The 18,078-nt window shown below is 36.7% G+C and overlaps 3 protein-coding genes across 3 annotated transcripts; 2 read left to right on the forward strand and 1 right to left on the reverse strand.

The window, feature by feature from the left end:
• The first annotated feature begins 875 nt into the window (after positions 1-875).
• Positions 876-3,604, forward strand: LOC133321777 (dynein axonemal assembly factor 5-like). The gene is made up of 4 exons (XM_061530852.1): positions 876-1,688; positions 1,751-3,129; positions 3,185-3,418; positions 3,477-3,604. Exons 1-4 carry the CDS (start codon positions 886-888, stop codon positions 3,602-3,604), a joined length of 2,544 nt encoding a protein of 847 aa, XP_061386836.1. The 5' UTR covers positions 876-885.
• A 95-nt stretch (positions 3,605-3,699) lies between these two features.
• On the reverse strand, positions 3,700-4,139 carry LOC133321776 (small ribosomal subunit protein uS14m-like). The gene is made up of 2 exons (XM_061530851.1): positions 4,077-4,139; positions 3,700-4,023 (listed from the first exon to the last, which is right to left on the reverse strand). Exons 1-2 carry the CDS (start codon positions 4,137-4,139, stop codon positions 3,700-3,702), a joined length of 387 nt encoding a protein of 128 aa, XP_061386835.1.
• An 8,767-nt stretch (positions 4,140-12,906) lies between these two features.
• Positions 12,907-17,905, forward strand: LOC133321778 (N-alpha-acetyltransferase 15, NatA auxiliary subunit-like). Its single transcript, XM_061530853.1, has 5 exons — positions 12,907-13,048; positions 13,935-14,423; positions 14,480-15,695; positions 15,764-16,410; positions 17,478-17,905. Exons 1-5 carry the CDS (start codon positions 12,992-12,994, stop codon positions 17,688-17,690), a joined length of 2,622 nt encoding a protein of 873 aa, XP_061386837.1. The 5' UTR covers positions 12,907-12,991; the 3' UTR covers positions 17,691-17,905.
• The last annotated feature ends 173 nt before the right edge of the window (positions 17,906-18,078 follow it).

Consider the following 18,078-nt stretch of genomic DNA (forward strand, 5'->3'; position numbering starts at 1 on the left):
ATTTTGTCTTCTTCCCCATTTGCATGGCCTATAAATAAGGTCACCAAGGGAGACCAGCTGATTATCGATACCTCTCAAGTTTGCTGTCAAAATGCATTATTGTGAATTGACTTCCATTATGAAAACGTAAACAAAGTCGAAATTTTTGACATTAGACTTGAGAAAAAACAGCTGTTTTCCGATTTCGATTGCTATCTTGGTGACCTTATTAATAGATCTTGCCCATTTGTTAATAAGTGAAACGTTTTTCAAAAATTCAATTTACTTATCCCTAACAACAACAACGATACAATGTTACTAAGCTACTTGTTATTTTTTGAAAACAATTATTCCAGTTCGTCCTCGGACGGCTCACAAGAAAGACGTAAAAAAAATTTTAAATGAGTACTACACGCCCACGGGCTTAAAAATAGATTTTTACAAAATGGCGGTTGTTAAGCGTTCGCTTAACTAACACGTGTGTTTTTAAATACGGATAACCTATAAATTACGAGTCGTTCAACAAAATCCAAACAGCTGCGCATGAAATTTTTAATTTTCGTAAATTTAATAGCAAAAGAAGATGCTTTTCGCTACTATGTGACTCCTTCACAGTAGAAGAGTTCACTGATACACAAGGCTTAGAAAGTCTGAACATTGTGGTCAAATTCTTAAAGAAGATCGAAGTCAACCTGCAAAACACAAACCACCATCTATGGATAAAGTCAAATTCGTAGCAAAGCTACATACGGATACATGGCACTAAACCTTCTATCCCTATAGAAAGTGGGCCAACCAAAATAATATATAAAAAAAAAAAAAAAAAAACAATTATTCAAATAAAAATAATTATTTCTGACGGCAACACCATTTGGTTCCACAAATAGTTCTTGGACGGTACAGAAAATGTCTTTGAGTCTTGAAGAAATCTGCAGCAAATTGCAATCCAACGAGAGGAGAGTCAAATTGAGCGCTCTGGAGGATTTGCGAAATAAATGCAAAAATCGCATGGAATACAGTGATGACAAGCTATTGGAGATTTATGACGAATGTTACCTCCACTTACTGAAATGTTACAGCGACAGATACGAAAGTGTCCGCGATCAGTCGGTGGAAACAATCAACGAGTTTATGGAACGACTACCACCAAATGACTATCATTTGCTTAATATTGTAGCCACCTTGGCTGAACGTTTGGGACAGCAGGAAACCATCGAGGAAAGTGAAGAAATACGCCTGACTTTTGTGAATCAATTGAACATGCTGGTCGAACGATATATTCAGACGGGAAATAAGTGTTCGATCCAAAGTTGCCTGGAAGATGTTGTTCGAATTTTAATAAAGGTTTTAAAGGATCCGTATCCAGCTGTTCAGAGAGAAGCATGTAAGAGTGTGAAACTGATTGCTTCTTCGATCGATAATTACAATTTTCAAAAACATGCTGAGCCACTGGCAAAGGCTCTTTATGGAATGCTAAATCACAAACATTCTCAGGCTCGTATTGCAGCTGTCAATGCCTTGGGCTATGTAGCTTTACACGTTGAAGCCGGTGAAGCTTTGTCACGATTGCTAATGGAAGTTTCTCCATTACTCATGGACTCAATGCCTTTGGTGCGTCGAGAATGTGGTGAGCTTGGTGTTCGACTTTTATTAGAGCTGCGAGACCGTTATTCATATTTCGAAAGACTAATACCTTTGGTTCTGTGCTGGTAAGCTACTTGTGAAATGTAGTTTATATTAAAGTAGTCAATATAACAACTTATAATTAAAGCCTTAAAGATGAATCGCCCGAAGTACGTGACTACATATTGCCACTATGGGTGAAATGTGGAAAACAATACTATGATGAGAATGAAGCGGAACTAAGCAAACAAGAAATTGCCGATTTACCGGCTGCAAACTACCCCAGTGACGTGCAGCGACCCACAATTGGTTGTCGAGCAATAGTTCAACGATCATTGCGGCTACTGAAATTGATAACAAGAGAATCGGCCGATTGGAAAGAAAATGTGCGCCTACATTCTTTGAAACTATTGTATCAATTTGTATTACACGCTGAAGCAGCAATGACGGCGAACTTTTTTGAAATATATCCAGATGTGGCAAGAGCTTGTCGGGATAACGAGAACATTGTTGTTCAAGAAGCTTGTAATCTTGCCGACCTAATGGGTCGTCTGCTAAACTATGAGGATTGGCGCGAGCATGGCTTTGAAGGTTTAGAAAAAAATGCAAAAGAGGGATATTTAAAATGTTTTTACCATATGTATAGGTCTGCTCTGGGTATTAAGTTTGATGATCATGTCCGCCTAATGGAACTGATGGTTCAACCCGATTTCTCACAAACATTGAAATGTAGTTTTCAAATGTACATTTTAAAGATGACTGAAACTGTTTTAGATAAGACGGAGAAAGACGCAAGTTTTTGCAAAGATAGCTCCTCGGATTTATATGAAAAATTGGATGGATTGCATAAAAATTGCTACATTTCCACATTAAAAGTAATGGCCTTATCATTGGAATCGGAACAAAGTAATAGCGAGGAATTACAAACAAAGGGTACTGATATTTTGCACAAAATCGCCAAACGATATAATTCTACAATGGACGATATACATGAACGATATTTTCAAAGTGCATTGAAGTATGTGGATAACATAGACGCTCACTTGGATGCTTTAAGTGAACCTATCTTGTTATTTTATGGTCTTCTAAAATTGGGCAAATTTCGAGAGCCATACATAAATGTTATAAAAGAAAAAATTAACATCATTTTCGAGTATTGTGCTGACGAAGCTAAGGTTAAAATATTTACTGCCGTTTCCATAGCAATGTTAGATTGGAATAAGACAATTCGGAAACCGTTAACACGTAGCTGTGAAATATTACTGGAATTTGTAAAAGTTGTTATTGAACCACACCTAATATGGAAGGCTGGAGCAAATGCTGAGGCAATGCGGTCGTTGGCAACAGCTACTCTGTGTGCCATATCACAAGGGGCTCCCGATGAAGCGCGTACTGTGTTACCCGGCTTATCGAAATATATTCCTAGTCTATTGGAGGATCATTCTGTGTCAACACGTCACTATGCTGTCAAATGCTTATGTAATTTTGGTCCAATACCTTTGGAAGAAATGAAGCCAATAGCATATGGTAAGTACAAATAAAAATCTATACAAATAAAATAATTTACATAAAACACTTTTAGGTTGTTTACAACGCTTGGATGATGCCTCTGGTGGCATACGAATTTTAGCTGTTTCTGTCATTCCGAAATTGGAACCTATTTACACCGATAAACATGAAGAAAGCCCTGCCCAGCAAAGTACCTCAAAGGCAGCATATGATCATGAGGTGTGGTTAACATTCGTAAAACACTGCATGGATATGATGTTTCTACACTACGATAACCCAGAGATACGTTTACAGGCAGCAATAAAAGGTAGTAGATTTAAATTCAATACTACATAAACAACTATATCCACCACTTCTATTTACAGAAACCATATTGGAGATGTCTAAACGCTATCCAGAAATATCAAAGGAAAGCTACAAACAAACCATGAACAAAACCTATAACAACTTTAATTTAAAAGCCCTTGAAAAGGAACTACCATTCATTGAGTGAATATCGAACTCCATTTGGAAAAATATTTAGTTTATGCACATTCTTAGCATTTATTTGTAATAAAACTAATTTAACAATAAACATAGATTTGCCATTTACCACATAGCCCTTTGGACACCAGAAAGTTTATTATAATCGGCCAAATGACGCCACACGATACGACTCAAGCGATATTTGTGAACAACACCGCGAGGTCTGGACGTAAGGGCACAACGTTCACGGACACGCACCAAACACGAGTCTCTTGGGAATGCCGCAATTTCAGCATCTGCAATTTCCCTCAACTCAACTGGCAGTATGTCATTCTTCCGCAATGCATTCACACGCAGACGTTCCTTGGCATGTTCAGTGACACACTTGCGGCGTTTTACATCACGAATCATTTTCCAATCGGCCCATTTGTTGCGAACTTGTTGAAACTAAAATTAAAGTTAATCAACACTAATAGACCAGCATATACCACAAAACTTACTCCACAACCGGCAAATTGTAATGACTGACTAACAAAACTTCCAGCTTTAGTCAGGGAATTCATTCTGATGTCCTTCCAAATGGGAATCTAAATGGGCTATGTAACTTAGGGCTGCTTAATAACAAAACTAGGTTGAGGTTAGAAGCAGAGAAGGAAAACAGCTGACATAGAGAAGAAGGTAGTGTTGGAAAACGTAAAAATACAATTCATTGGATAAAGATGTGTACGCACTGTGTGACACGATTTTAGCTTTGTTTTTCCACAAATTCGGAAACTTGCTTAAAAAACTTCACTTTTGAATGCTGCAGGGCTTTTGGCATTTGTCTGCTTAAATTCTATTAATCTAATTAATTTTGCAACTTTTTATTCCAAATCCGATCAAGTATCAACAAAACTAGTAAAGGGTTCAATCAAATTTGTGGATGCATTCTATATAGTCATTTTACTTTCATTTTATAAAAGGAAAACAGCAGGCTCTAAAACAGATAAAATGATATACATTTTGTGTGCTTTTACTTATTTTTTTATTTTATTGAATGATGTTAATTTAATTTTCCTTCTGATATCGAAGAAAAAAAGTAAAATCTAGTTGATTCTTGCAGTACGGGAACAGACCAAATGTTTGCATCGTTGTAAAAAAAATTATGGCCTGTCCAACAACAATGTGATTGTCGAAATTGACGGACATGAACAGTTAAACGATCCAACAAGAAAAAAGTGTGGCACTAATAGTGTATACAATGCTTTATGCGGTGTACACACTAGCACATTTGAATGACACTTTTGCCCAAATTTTGCTTGTTTGATAGTGTGACCTCTCCTGCTTGTCATTCATCAGGCAACCACAAAAATATTCATGGTTGTTGGACAGTCAGTAACCATTAAATAAACTGTCACTCAAAAGTGTTAGTGTGTACACCGCTTTAGAGATATATATGTCTCCTTTGGGTCAATTTGGTTCCAACGAAAAATCGATTACATCAAACCTACCCAATTATGTCGATAATTCGATTATCCGTATATCGGCCTACATAGCCCTATTTTCACCTGCGTGAAGTTAGCGACATCGCTAACGTTCGATAACAAAATTTTTATCGAAATTACAGGGTGATACAGAACATCACAATTTCACATTTAACACTATTTTTATCAACAGTGCTTTCCAACAGAGATAGCGCAGAATATTATAAAATAATATTTTTTTAAAATTATTAATAAAAATGTTAACATCATTAGTAATGAAAAATAATAAACAATACGAAAATGTTGAAACATATTTTATTATAATCTAAAACTAAAGTATTACTAAATCACAAACATTTTAATCCAGTGAATCAGGAGAGATGTCCGCCTCTGGAAGCCTCCCTATACAAACCTCGAACATAGTGATGGTGCCAAATGAAAGAGGGAGTCTCTACGAGTATTTTAGTATGCACCATATGTTCAGATTCAGTTTTTGGTAGAACAAAGTTGCTGAATTTCTGATTTCCAACTGGTGGTCAGGACACCAAAATGGCTCTGGAAGCCTCCGTCTACAAACCTCGAACAAAGTAAAGGTATCAAACGAAAGAGGGAGTCTCCAAGAGTAGTTTGGTATGCACCATATGTTCAGATTCAGTTTTTTGTAGAACAAAGTTGCTGAATTTCCGATTTCCAACTGGTGGTCAGGACACCAAAATGGCTCTGGAAGCCTCCGTATACAAACCTCGAACAAAGTAAGGGTATCAAACGAAAGAGGGAGTCTCCAAGAGTATTTTGGTATGCACCATATGTTCAGATTCAGTTTTTTTTAGAACAAAGTTGCTGAATTTCCGATTTCCAACTGGTGGTCAGGACACCAAAATGGCTCTGGAAGCCTCCGTATACAAACCTCGAACAAAGTAAGGGTATCAAACGAAAGAGGGAGTCTCCACGAGTATTTTGGTATGCACCATATGTTCAGATTCAGTTTTTGTAGAACAAAGTTGCTGAATTTCCGATTTCCAACTGGTGGTCAGGACACCAAAATGGCTCTGGAAGCCTCCGTCTACAAACCTCGAACAAAGTAAGGGTACCAAACGAAAGAGGGAGTCTCCAAGAGTAGTTTGGTATGCACCATATGTTCAGATTCAGTTTTTTGTAGAACAAAGTTGCTGAATTTCCGATTTCCAACTGGTGGTCAGGACACCAAAATGGCTCTGGAAGCCTCCGTATACAAACCTCGAACAAAGAAAGGGTATCATACGAAAGAGGAAGTCTCCAAGAGTAGTTTGGTATGCACCATATGTTCAGATTCAGTTTTTTGTAGAACAAAGTTGCTGAATTTCCGATTTCCAACTGGTGGTCAGGACACCAAAATGGCTCTGGAAGCCTCCGTATACAAACCTCGAACAAAGTAAGGGTATCAAACGAAAGAGGGAGTCTCCAAGAGTAGTTTGGTATGCACCATATGTTCAGATTCAGTTTTTTGTAGAACAAAGTTGCTGAATTTCCGATTTCCAACTGGTGGTCAGGACACCAAAATGGCTCTGGAAGCCTCCGTATACAAACCTCGAACAAAGTAAGGGTATCAAACGAAAGAGGAAGTCTCCAAGAGTATTTTGGTATGCACCATATGTTCAGATTCAGTTTTTTGTAGAACAAAGTTGCTGAATTTCCGATTTCCAACTGGTGGTCAGGACACCAAAATGGCTCTCGAAGCCTCCGTATCCAAACCTCGAACAAAGTAAGGGTATCAAACGAAAGAGGGAGTCTCCAAGAGTAGTTTGGTATGCACTATATGTTCAGATTCAGTTTTTTGTAGAACAAAGTTGCTGAATTTCCGATTTCCAACTGGTGGTCAGGACACCAAAATGGCTCTGGAAGCCTCCGTATACAAACCTCGAACAAAGTAAGGGTATCAAACAAAAGAGGTAGTCTCCAAGAGTCGTTTGGTATGCACCATATGTTCAGATTCAGTTTTTTGTAGAACAAAGTTGCTGAATTTCCGATTTCCAACTGGTGGTCAGGACACCAAAATGGCTCTGGAAGCCTCCGTATACAAACCTCGAACAAAGTAAGGGTATCAAACGAAATAGGAAGTCTCCAAGAGTATTTTGGTATGCACCATATGTTCAGATTCAGTTTTTTGTAGAACAAAGTTGTTACGTACCGCCTACTGCGGCGCTATGGTGGGGTTCCAACTAGCTCGTCGGGGCACCGTTTAAGGGGTGAATCCATAACCCTGCCACCATCAGTCCTAGGGGACGAACAATCGATGTAAGAAGTGGAACGAAAAGACAACACAAACAAAAATAAAACGACACACACATACAACCATAACAAGGGAACTTGGTGATTTTGTTCCCACACTCAGCCCGCCCAACCTTGACCCTTTGATCCTCATTATCAATCACTCTTAAAAGGGCCCCTATTTCCACACACACTTACCACATTACTACATCATCCTATTATCCTCCCTTACAAAGAACATTTAACAATTCATATTAATCTATAAAACTTAGACATTAAAACCATTTATTGTAATAATTTTTTTGGTTGACCTAACAAAGAACAATTTAGTCAGTATAATGAATTTCTAACAACCGGACGATAACGAAAATTCACTTATTCGGACTACCTTTCTATCCAATTTAACCTCTGGCCAATCTGGCAACTTGGCTACTTTATTATACCTCACCTAAAAGAGCTCTCTTAGAAGGTTTTTGGGGACATTACCAACTGGTCCCACAGTAAAACAACATAAAAACACGAATAATTGGAATTTTAGGGTAACCCTACACTATTCGTATAACTCCCGTCGTTAAAAATCCTCACATATTATGTCCTTAAATACTACTTACTACTAAATTGTTATACTATTAATTAAAAATTTATATTTAAAAAAAATTTTGGTCTTTTAGTTTTAGTTTGTTAGGGATTTTTTTGTGTCTTATTGCTTTGGTGTCTTTTTTATGTTCAAATGTGTATAATTTCTTTAATAACTTTAATTTCCTTGCATCATTTCAGGCATAATCAATGCGTTTGGGCTCTTGGCGAAACATTTAAATTTTGGCTCAACACCAGTGAGTATTTAATAACATAAAAGGTTACCTGGTATCCATATACTTATAGTTTTATAATTTTTTATTTTTGCAGGTTTCGCACTTCATGGGCAATTGGTCACCAGGATTTAGTTGGCAATTATTCCCCAATTAAGCTTGCCGTTGGAGCAGTTGGTTGAGCCACTTTTCGCAGGCTATTCTGGCCGGGCTGACACCTCCTGCCGTATTCTTCCAAACGGATTCCTCAAATTTTTGCTGACCACCTCCGTACAAGGACTTGGAGGGGTCAGTGGACGTTTTATCAATTGTTGCAGTCGATCTTGGCGACGTCTTAAATGAAAACAAAAAAAAATAACACAAAACATTCAACATCATAAAAACACACTAACAATTCGCACTACTCACATTATTTTGCTCGCACATATGCATAAGCAACACATAATAAAAACACAAGTGTTTATAAAAAAAACACAAATAAGAATGTTGTTTTTTTTTAAATATTGTTGGTTTAACAAAAATTGGATTTTTTTAGCAAAGGAAACACTGATTAAGATGGCTCCTGCGAAAACCCAAAAAACTTGTGTCTCATTTTTCCCCCGTTATCCCTTTTATATGCCCGCCGCCATGGTAAATTTCTCCATTTTCCCGCATTTTCCTGACATTTATCTTTTTCGCTTTGTTGCCCTGTACAGACCTATTACGCTCATTACAGGGTTGCATTCTTGATAGGTCTATGGTATGCGTTACGTTGCCACTAATTGGCAAACCTTACTTCTACATTTTTGCAACGCTGTTCACTTGCCTCTTAGATCCCAGCCAAGCATATCCGGTTTATTTTTTATTTGCCGGCAGCCACGATCAAAACGTCGCGAATCTGCTGTCGGTAATTTTATTTTATTTTTTTATAATTTATATTTTATTTTTGAACCGTGAGGCCTAGCACGCAACAAAGTTGCAGAATTTCCGATTTCCAACTGGTGGTCAGGACACCAAAATGGCTCTGGAAGCCTCCGTATACAAACCTCGAACAAAGTAAGGGTATCAAACGAAAGAGGGAGTCTCTGCGAGTATTTTAGTATGCACCATATGTTCAGATTCAGTTTTTTGTAGAACAAAGTTGCTGAATTTCCGATTTCCAACTGGTGGTCAGGACACCAAAATGGCTCTGGAAAATCAAAAATTTATATGGTGCAAAATACATCTAATTTCGTAATCTTATTATCCCATTTGAAATTTTTGAGAAATCGAAGCCAAAAGTCAAAAACTCAGTTTTTTACTGGAGTTTACTGGGTATGTTCAAAGGTGTCCCACCTGTGGTATTTTACGGAAATTTATAATAACTTTTTTTTGTAGTAAATATATACGAAAGAAAATATATTAGATATGTTTGAAATGATTGTTGGAATGCAAAAAAAATGTTTATCGAAAGAAAACTATCACAGAATTCTTCCTGCGCCCTTACAACCAAAAAATGAAAAGTTTACAATTGCAGTGCGAAAACATAGTCACTCATGTAAATTTTGTCGACCACTGAAAAAGCTAGCCAAAATGGCTTACGCAGATAAAGAACAAGATTGGCACATAAAAAATTTTGGTTGCGGGTCGGGAAAATTTTAAATCGAGATTTTATGAGCGCTGTTCAAAGGTGCCTCCTCTCCCCTTTATTTTTTACCCCATTTAATATTAATTTTGTAAATTTTAGGAAAATTTTTAATCTTTTAAAACTATATCGATGTCTTTGCCGAAGCTAACTTTGTTCATTTTTTAATTCAATATATTTAAAAAATGTTGAAAAATTGCCTTAGTTTTTAAAAGATACAAAGGGAAGACTTAAGAATAAAATAGTATGTACATTAGAACAATTTAGATCTACTGCATTTACTAAATCTAGTACAGTGTAAATGTAGTATTATGCATGAATTTAACCCCTGTAGACCTTATTAATAGTCCATGCTTGTTGTGTGTCTATACGTGCATGCTTGTCGCTTTTATTTCAATCAACGACGCTTGTATGAGCGACACAACGAAATGAACAGTGAATTTTTGTGCAAATGGTCATGATCCAAGTACAGGCGTTGTTTCGGGGGGATCATGATGACAAGGAATTTCATACCATCGAGTCCACCACAAACTAAGTTAAAAAATAAGTAAGATCTTCACCGATTGGCTTTATCCTAGTTCATACACTCACAGAAAACATCCCAAATTTTGAAATCGATTGGATTATTAGTTTTTGAGTTATCGTGTCCGCCATCAAAAATAAGGACTTTTCTTTGATCCCAAACAAAAACAACAAACAATTTTTGTAATTTATTTTTCTTCCTTTTTAAATCTTCAAATATATACACCTTAGTCTGTTTTTACACGGTAGTTTGGTTCCAGCAGAAGCCGTGTAAAAAAGGGAATTCCCCTAAATTAGTGCTATTCACATTTGCTTTGACCAGTAAAAATTGTTGTTTAGGTGTATGTGCAAAGTTACAAATATTAACAAGCATTGGTATTCATTTACCAGCCAATTTAAAATCTTAAAAATAAAAAATTGGAACAACTCTAGTTTAGTAAAAACGATCAGATTTTTCTGAAATTTTTTCCCGGTTATTTGACCCGGATGTTCGGGTTCGGGTACCCGGTTATATCGGGTTCAACGGATCCTGTTTTCTGTGAGTGTATGAACTAGGATAAAGCCAATCGGTGAAGATCTTACTTATTTTTTAACTTAGTTTGTGGTGGACTCGATGGTATGAAATTCCTTGTCATCATGATCCCCCCGAAACAACGCCTGTACTTGGATCATGACCATTTGCACAAAAATTCACTTTCATTTCGTTGTGTCGCTCATACAAGCGTCGTTGATTGAAATAAAAACGACAAGCATGCACGTATAGACACACAACAAGCATGGACTATTAATAAGGTCTACAGGGGGTAAATTCATGCCTAATACTACATTTACGCTGTACTAGATTTAGTAAATGCAGTAGATCTAAATTGTTCTAATGTACATACTATTTTATGCTTAAGTCTTCCCTTTGTATCTTTCAAAAACTAAGGCAATTTTTCAACATTTTTTAAATATATTGAATTAAAAAATGAACAAAGTTAGCTTCGGCAAAGACATCGATATAGTTTTAAAAGATTAAAAATTTTCCTAAAATACACAAAATGGGAGAGGAGGCACCTTTGAACAGCGCTCATAAAATCTCGATTTAAAATTTTCCCGACCCGCAACCAAAATTTTTTATGTGCCAATCTTGTTCTTTATCTGCGTAAGCCATTTTGGCTAGCTTTTTCAGTGGTCGACAAAATTTACATGAGTGACTATGTTTTCGCACTGCAATTGTAAACTTTTCATTTTTTGGTTGTAAGGGCGCAGGAAGAATTCTGTGATAGTTTTCTTTCCATAAACATTCCAACAATCATTTCAAACATATCTAATATATTTTCTTTCGTATATATTTACTACAAAAAAAGTTATTATAAATTTCCGTAAAATACCACAGGTGGGACACCTTTGAACATACCCAGTAAACTCCAGTAAAAAACTGAGTTTTTGACTTTTGGCTTCGATTTCTCAAAAATTTCAAATGGGATAATAAGATTACGAAATTAGATGTATTTTGCACCATATAAATTTTTGATTTTCCAGAGCCATTTTGGTGTCCTGACCAACAGTTGGAAATCGGAAATTCACCAACTTTGTTCTACAAAAAACTGAATTTGAACATATGGTGCATACTAAAATACTCGCAGAGACTCCCTCTTTCGTTTGATACCCTTACTTTGTTCGAGGTTTGGGTACGGAGGCTTCCAGAGCCATTTTGGTGTCCTGACCACCAGTTGGAAATCAGGAATTCAGCAACTTTGTTCTACAAAAAACTGAATCTGAACATATGGTGCATACTAAAATACTCGTAGAGACTCCCTCTTTCGTTTGATACCCTTACTTTGTTCGAGGTTTGTATACGGAGGCTTCCAGAGCTCTTTTGGTGTCCTGACCACTAGCTGAAAATCGGAAATTCAGCAACTTTGTTCTACAAAAAACTGAATCTGAACATATGGTGCATACCAAACTACTCTTGGAGACTCCCTCTTTCGTTTGATACCCTTACTTTGTTCGAGGTTTGTATTCCAGAGCCATTTTGGTGTCCTGACCACCAGTTGGAAATCGGAAATTCAGCAACTTTGTTCTACAAAAAACTGAACCTGAACATATGGTGCATACCAAAATACTCTTGGAGACTCCCTCCTTCATTTGGTACCATTACTATGTTCGAGGTTTGTATAGGGAGGCTTCCAGAGGCGGACATCTCTCCTGATTCACTGGATTAAAATGTTTGTGATTTAGTAATACTTTAGTTTTAGATTATAATAAAATATGTTTCAACATTTTCGTATTTTTTATTATTTTTCATTACTAATGAATTATGTTAACATTTTTATTAATAATTTTAAAAAAATATTATTTTATAATATTCTGCGCTATCTCTGTTGGAAAGCACTGTTGATAAAAATAGTGTTAAATGTGAAATTGTGATGTTCTGTGTCACCCTGTAATTTCGATAAAAATGTTGTTATCGCTAACTTCACGCAGGTCCTATTTTCAACCAGAACCAGTACCAGTGGACATCATTTGCTCGTGGTTCCACATAAAATAGATCAAAAGAAAGGAATATCCAAGTGCAACCAACCAGAGGAATAGCCACTTGCTCTAGGCAAACGAAGTGAACCAAGTCCGCGTCATCTGGAAAGTGTAATCGAGTGGTTGGTGTCCCTTGTCGACAAAAGCGTGTTTCGACCGACAGAGTGCAGAGTGCTGATTCGTTCGCTCGCTTAGCAGTGTGTAACCGGTGTTCTTAAAGAAAAACTACCATCGAATAGGCAAAGTACGGAAATATGCCTTCCAGCGATCCACTGCCCCCCAAAGAGAGTGCTCTCTTTAGGAAGTTAATGGTACGTTTGCAACAGCAACCGCATATCATGTAGCCACACACAAAATCGTTTTGTAAGATGTGCTCGTCTTTGCTTTTATCGTTTGTGTGCGTGCAAATTCCACCCCCTCCCATTTTCATTGCTTGACCAATGTTGTGTATATTGTATTGGTTGAGCAGGATCATAGGACATTGCCAAGGTTAATGGGAATAATATTTCGCATTTTAAATATTTGTTAATGTTTTCTGATTTACTTGTTTTTCGGGCAGAGTTTTGTGTGAAAATATATTTGACATAACCTCAAAGTTGAGGGTGATAGAAAAGTGGCCCCAAAACGTAAAGCAGAAAAAACAATAATTCCATTTTTAAACATTCATGCATGCTTGCTGTGTGTTTGTTACTATGGGTTGTCTGGGACAGCTAGTTATTACTATTTATCTCATTACATTTGTATTGTAATAGTTTTCAATCATTATAACTAAATTGAATTTCTGAAGGATTTTTCAAAATATTGGAGTGGAATTTTGCTGTCCATTCGCCACAGATACAGATAAAGGATATGTAGTACATTATCAATATTAGTAGACAATTGTTAGATTCAAACATATTATCGATCTTGTTGATTGTTTAAAATCAATAACAACAGCAAGGTAATAACGTTGAGTTTTTCAAAAGGATAATTAAAAAAAAAAATAAATAAATAATTATTTCAGTCAGGATTAAAGGTCCGTTGATGGAAATTTTTACTGAAATAATTATACTAACGTCAGAACACACTAACAAGAGAATAAACCTAAATGAACAAATCTAAGCTTTTAGATTTGAAACAAGTATTGATGTGGTTACACGACAAACCTTATCGATTAATATAACATTTTTAATACTCCTACACATATTATCTTTTCAGAAATGTTACGAAATGAAGCAGTACAAAAATGGTCTAAAATTGGCCAAACAAATTCTTTCAAATCCCAAATATACTGAACATGGTGAAACATTGGCCATGAAGGGTCTGACACTCAATGGTCTGGGTCGCCGAGAGGAGGCCTATAAATATGTTCGTCTAGGTTTACGTAATGACTTGAGATCTCATGTTTGTTGGCATGTCTACGGTCTGTTGCAGCGCAGTGACAAAAAGTACGACGAGGCCATTAAATGTTACCGTAATGCACTGAAATGGGAAAAGGACAATTTACAAATTCTGAAGGATTTGTCATTGTTGCAAATACAAATGCGTGATTTGGAAGGCTACAAGGAGACCAGACACCATTTGTTCAAATTACGCCCATCACAGCATGCCTCGTGGATTGGTTTTGCGATGAGTTATCATCTGCTGGGTGATTTGGAAATGGCCAATAGTATATTGGATGCCTTCAACCAGTCGCAAACCTCTATTGTAAGTACACATTTTTCCATAATTAATGATTTCGAATAACACTCGTTTCGTTATAGGAGCCAAACGACTATCGACACTCCGAACTGTTGTTGTATCAAAATCAAATTCTAGTAGAGGCGGGCAAATATCAGGAAGCTTTGGATCACCTAATCAAGTACGAAAATCAAATGGTAGATAAATTGGCCGTTCAAGAAGCCAAGGGTGATTTGTACATTAAAATCGGCCAACACTCTAAGGCTGTGCCCATCTTTGAGGAGCTTATCGATCGCAATCCCGAAAACACACTTTACTATAGTCAATACTTTTTGGCCAAACAAATTTCGGATGTCACTGAAAAATTAAGTGCGTTTAAGAAATTCCAAGAAACCTACCCTCGGTCCATGTGTCCCAAACGGTTGCCTTTGGACGTTGCCACAGGTGATGCTTTCCAAAATGTTCTAGATGACTATCTGAGACGTGGCCTTCGTAAGGGTGTGCCTCCACTGTTTGTTAATGTTCGCTCATTGCATACGCAACCCGAAAAGGTAGCCGTTATGGAGAAACTTATCCTGCAGTATTATGAAAACTTAACTCGCTCCGGCCACTTTTCACGTGAAGATGCTGACAAAAACTTGCCCGTTGAACCAGCGTCGGCTGTGGTATGGACGCTTTTGTTCCTGGCCCAACATTACGACTATAAACGTGAAACAGATAAGGCGCTAGAGTACATCAATGCTGCCATTGAACATACGCCAACACTGATAGAACTCTTCATTACAAAGGGCCGCATTTACAAACATGCCGGCGATCCAGTTGAGGCCTACATGTGGCTTGATGAAGCCCAGAGCATGGATACGGCTGATCGCTACATCAATTCGAAGTGCGCTAAATATATGCTGCGAGCAAATTTAATCAAAGAAGCCGAGGATATTTGTGGGAAGTTTACTCGCGAAGGCGTTTCGGCCATGGAAAATCTCAATGAAATGCAATGCATGTGGTTCCAAACAGAATGTGCGTTGGCCTACCAGCGTATGGAACGTTGGGGTGAAGCCTTGAAGAAGTGTCACGAGGTCGATCGTCACTTTGCCGAAATCATTGAGGATCAGTTCGATTTCCACACTTATTGCATGAGAAAAATGACAATGCGTGCCTATGTTGGTCTGTTGCGACTTGAAGATGTTTTGCGTCGTCATCCGTTTTACTTTAAGGCAGCCAAATGTGCCATTGAAGTTTACATTCGCCTCTATGACAAACCTCTAAAATCTGAGGAAACGATTGAGGAAATCGATACGGGTAAGTTCACTTTGGAAAATTCTTATTTATTTGGCGATGTAAATAATGACATCTTTAATTTTCTGTAGAAAATCTTCCACCATCGGAATTGAAGAAACTCCGTAGCAAGCAACGCAAGGCCAAGAAGAAAGCCGAACTCGAAAGTGCACAAGCTGCTCAAGCACAAATTAAACGCGAACAACATCAAAAATCCAAACAACAAGCAAATCAAGAGGCCGATCCCGAGGCACCACAACTTGATGAGTTGATACCCGAGAAGCTTGAACGCCCCGAAGATCCATTGGAGAAGGCCATTGAGTTTTTGAAACCACTCCAGCAATTAGCCAAAGAACGCATTGAAACACATTTGCTGGCCTTCGAATTGTACTCGCGCAAGAGTAAAGTCTTACTTATGATTCAATCGATTAAGCGTGCACTAGCTATTGATGCCGGGCATCCGCAAGTGCACAGTTGCATAGTGCGCCTCATGCAAGCACTGCCAACATTGACAAAAGATATAAACGATGCCGTCAAGACGGTAGTGGATAAAGCCGTTAAAGAACTGATAGGTACTAAGAGTGCTCAACAATTGAACGATGAGTTCATTGCAAAGCACAGCTCTTCCATAATGCATTTATACGAAGCTGCGCGTATCATGTATGAATTGGATGCTGGAAAGCAAGAAGCGGCCATTAAGTTGATTACCTCATATGATGTAGCTAAACTTAAGTTGGAGGTAAGTTACGACAACAATAGTTGTGAGTAATTAAGCTTCTTTTTCGGCAAAATGTTTTTTTTTATAAAAAATGATCAGCACCTAATTCGATTATGACAAGAAATATTATATTGTAAATATTAAAGATAGCTATAGACAGCTTTCGTATTGAAGAGTAGTTATGTAATTGTAGTTTAGTTATGATTTAACTGGTGACTTTCCAATAACATTCATTTCAGCCGGCATTTGCTCGATACATTTTAGTATGACCACTTGTGTTTTTATTAAAAGGGTATTTATAATTTTGTGTGGCCCCACGAATAGCCATAAAATATTGGTCACAGCAGCAAATAGCTTAATCTATATATTTGTGTACGTTGGTTTATCTGCAAAGGATTGATATTTAATGGTCAAATTTCAATATTGGGGTTATATACATATAAAGTTATTTCTATAATAAGTGGCAAAGGATGAAGCAGTCGAATTTTATATTGATATCTATTATATTGATTCGAGTCTAAAATATTTAAAGGGAAATTTCAAAATTGTCATTCTATGGGTTATATACATATAAAGTTATTTCTATAATAAGTAAATAAATATTTACTCCAGGTAGACAGATATATATATATATATATATATATAATGTAATTTCTTTCATATATATTTATTACAAAAAAAGTTATTTTAAATTTCCGTAAAAAGTGAAGCACCTTTGAACATGCCCATTAGTAAAAAAAAATTTTATATTGATATAAATTTGTTTTATTTTATGTTTTAATAACTTTTGATCTAAATTTTTTTAAATTTTGAACATTTTTCATATATTTTTAATGAATTCATGCATTTCTGATATATATGAATAAAATACATACATATTTGAACATAAAAGGGTTCAAAAATGCCAAAAATATACTAAAATTATAAAATTTTAAGGCTTGAAAGCAAAATGTTTTCAAAGGTGCCCCCCTCTCTCCTACCGTAGAAAGTTGAAGTCCAGTAGTAAATAATATATATCATATTATCGGACCCGTCCTGCTATAATTTTTTGCTTAGTGGTTTATTAATTAAACTGTTTGATTTTTTAGGACGCCACAAAGATATTCGAATCGCTGCGCGATGGAATCTTTGGCACTTGTGAAGATGCAGTTAAAAACTACAAAGAAACCTGTCATAAACATTTTAAGTACGCCCGTCTATTTCGTGATAATGTAGAAGAAGAAACAACAGCAACAGAAAAAACCACCGAAGAGGGTTCAGATGCCGGTAATCATGTCGAGAAAGCTACTGCTGATTTGTAATGCAGTGGCCAACGCCTCACAACAATTGCCTGGCTTATCCGCAACAATAACAACTACTATTAGAGAACTACACAAGATTATGATGGTGATGATGAAGAACCGCAACATCAAAACTTTATTAATTTTTAATGTTAACAAATAAATCAATAAAACCCTACAGCAACTACTTGACTGGACAAACAATTTTAACACCAAATAAAACAACAGCTACAAAATGAACTGTGAATTCTCACACACACATACACATCATCTGATTTAAAAAGAAATAATTAAAACTGACTCAAAAAACTAGTGTTGGAACACGGTGGTCTTTGCCCAATTAATGCCCACATGTAGCACATTCTTGTGGCAAAGGATTATCTAATGATTTGTTTTTGTTTTTATGATT

Source organism: Musca vetustissima, unplaced genomic scaffold (genome assembly GCF_032173495.1).
Source record: "Musca vetustissima isolate MV318-11 ecotype Yass unplaced genomic scaffold, APGP_CSIRO_Mvet_v1 utg6094, whole genome shotgun sequence".
NCBI classification, from domain to species: domain Eukaryota; kingdom Metazoa; phylum Arthropoda; class Insecta; order Diptera; family Muscidae; genus Musca; species Musca vetustissima.

Coding starts and splice junctions, on each gene's coding strand:
- LOC133321777 (XM_061530852.1), top strand. CDS start 886: ATGTCTTTGAGTCTTGAAGAAATCTGCAGCAAATTGCAATCCAACGAG. Junction 1,689..1,750: donor ATACCTTTGGTTCTGTGCTG/GTAAGCTACTTG, acceptor TTATAATTAAAG/CCTTAAAGATGAATCGCCCG. Junction 3,419..3,476: donor TTTACAGGCAGCAATAAAAG/GTAGTAGATTTA, acceptor TTCTATTTACAG/AAACCATATTGGAGATGTCT.
- LOC133321778 (XM_061530853.1), top strand. CDS start 12,992: ATGCCTTCCAGCGATCCACTGCCCCCCAAAGAGAGTGCTCTCTTTAGG. Junction 15,696..15,763: donor GATTGAGGAAATCGATACGG/GTAAGTTCACTT, acceptor AATTTTCTGTAG/AAAATCTTCCACCATCGGAA. Junction 16,411..17,477: donor TAGCTAAACTTAAGTTGGAG/GTAAGTTACGAC, acceptor TTGATTTTTTAG/GACGCCACAAAGATATTCGA.
- LOC133321776 (XM_061530851.1), bottom strand. CDS start 4,139: ATGAATTCCCTGACTAAAGCTGGAAGTTTTGTTAGTCAGTCATTACAA. Junction 4,024..4,076: donor TACAATTTGCCGGTTGTGGA/GTAAGTTTTGTG, acceptor CTTTAATTTTAG/TTTCAACAAGTTCGCAACAA.